Source organism: Penaeus monodon, chromosome 27 (assembly GCF_015228065.2).
Source record: "Penaeus monodon isolate SGIC_2016 chromosome 27, NSTDA_Pmon_1, whole genome shotgun sequence".
NCBI classification, from domain to species: Eukaryota; Metazoa; Arthropoda; class Malacostraca; order Decapoda; family Penaeidae; genus Penaeus; species Penaeus monodon.
Window position 1 is genome coordinate 17,089,319 of NC_051412.1, and position 967 is coordinate 17,090,285.

General features: G+C 30.3%; 1 protein-coding gene across 1 annotated transcript in view; it reads left to right on the top strand.

The window, feature by feature from the left end:
- The window catches only part of LOC119590432 (prolyl 4-hydroxylase subunit alpha-3-like), a 17,433-nt gene extending 16,647 nt beyond the window's left edge, over positions 1 to 786 (top strand). Inside the window, exon 11 of the mRNA XM_037939097.1 lies at positions 60 to 786. Coding sequence (XP_037795025.1) covers positions 60 to 134 — 75 coding nt within the window. The 3' untranslated portion in view covers positions 135 to 786. The remainder of the gene's footprint in view (positions 1 to 59) is intronic.
- Positions 787 to 967: the final 181 nt, after the last annotated feature.

A 967-nucleotide genomic window follows, 5' to 3' on the forward strand; every position in this document is an offset into this window, starting at 1 on the left:
TTATTTTTGCAAATGACTATTACTATTTGTTATTTTTCACCACTTATTTGCCTATCCTTTCAGTTGCCAACAAGTGGATCAGTGAGCACATAAACTTCTTGACTAGACCCTGCAGCTTAGATCCTGACAAATGAATCTTACCCATTTAAATACAGCAAACAATACCTGACCTGACTTCAAAATGAGTCAGAATGCAAAATATTGTGTATTTGCGAAGGACTGTTAACTATGTAAAACGTATGTGAATCAATCGCAGGGGAAGATATATATGTGGTATTGTGTTTCTCTTTTGTTTGTCGCTTTGAATAAATTGTTACGCGGGTGAATGCGTAATGCATTTTATAACTACAAAAATTTGTCTTTCGTCTTAAATATCTGTGCCTTTTCTTGTCTGATAAACTAGAATATTAATGATATTATAATGAACTGTGTAACTGGATCTGAATATGCTAATATCTTACTCTGATATCAGGTATTGATTTGTTTACACGCATATTAAAGCATTTTTGAGATTCGTTTTATATTCGGCTTTTTTAAAGGTTTAATTACATGTATTTTATCAGTTCCTTAATTTATTTTCATTTTAATTATTAGTTTGTCGTTCTTTTTCACGGAAAGGAAGATTCTACAGTGATAATTTCCTGATATTATTTTTGTTATCTGCATAAGTGGCTTGAATTTGATAAGGCAGGTTAACATTTTATGAACATGTAAAAGTGTATCTTAATATTATTTTATCTGGATCTCTTGGACAATACTAGTAATAAAATGCATCATGAAAACTCACTACACTATTACTTGTATCGTTATTCATATAATTAAAAACACGACGTTTTCCTAACTATATGTTCAAGAATGTTGATCGTTCACTTGTCGCTGAATGTATTGAAACAAAACAGGTATTCTTCCTCATGATTTTTTTTATCTCGTCGTCTGTAATAAATAAAATTTTTACTGATCCGTTAGA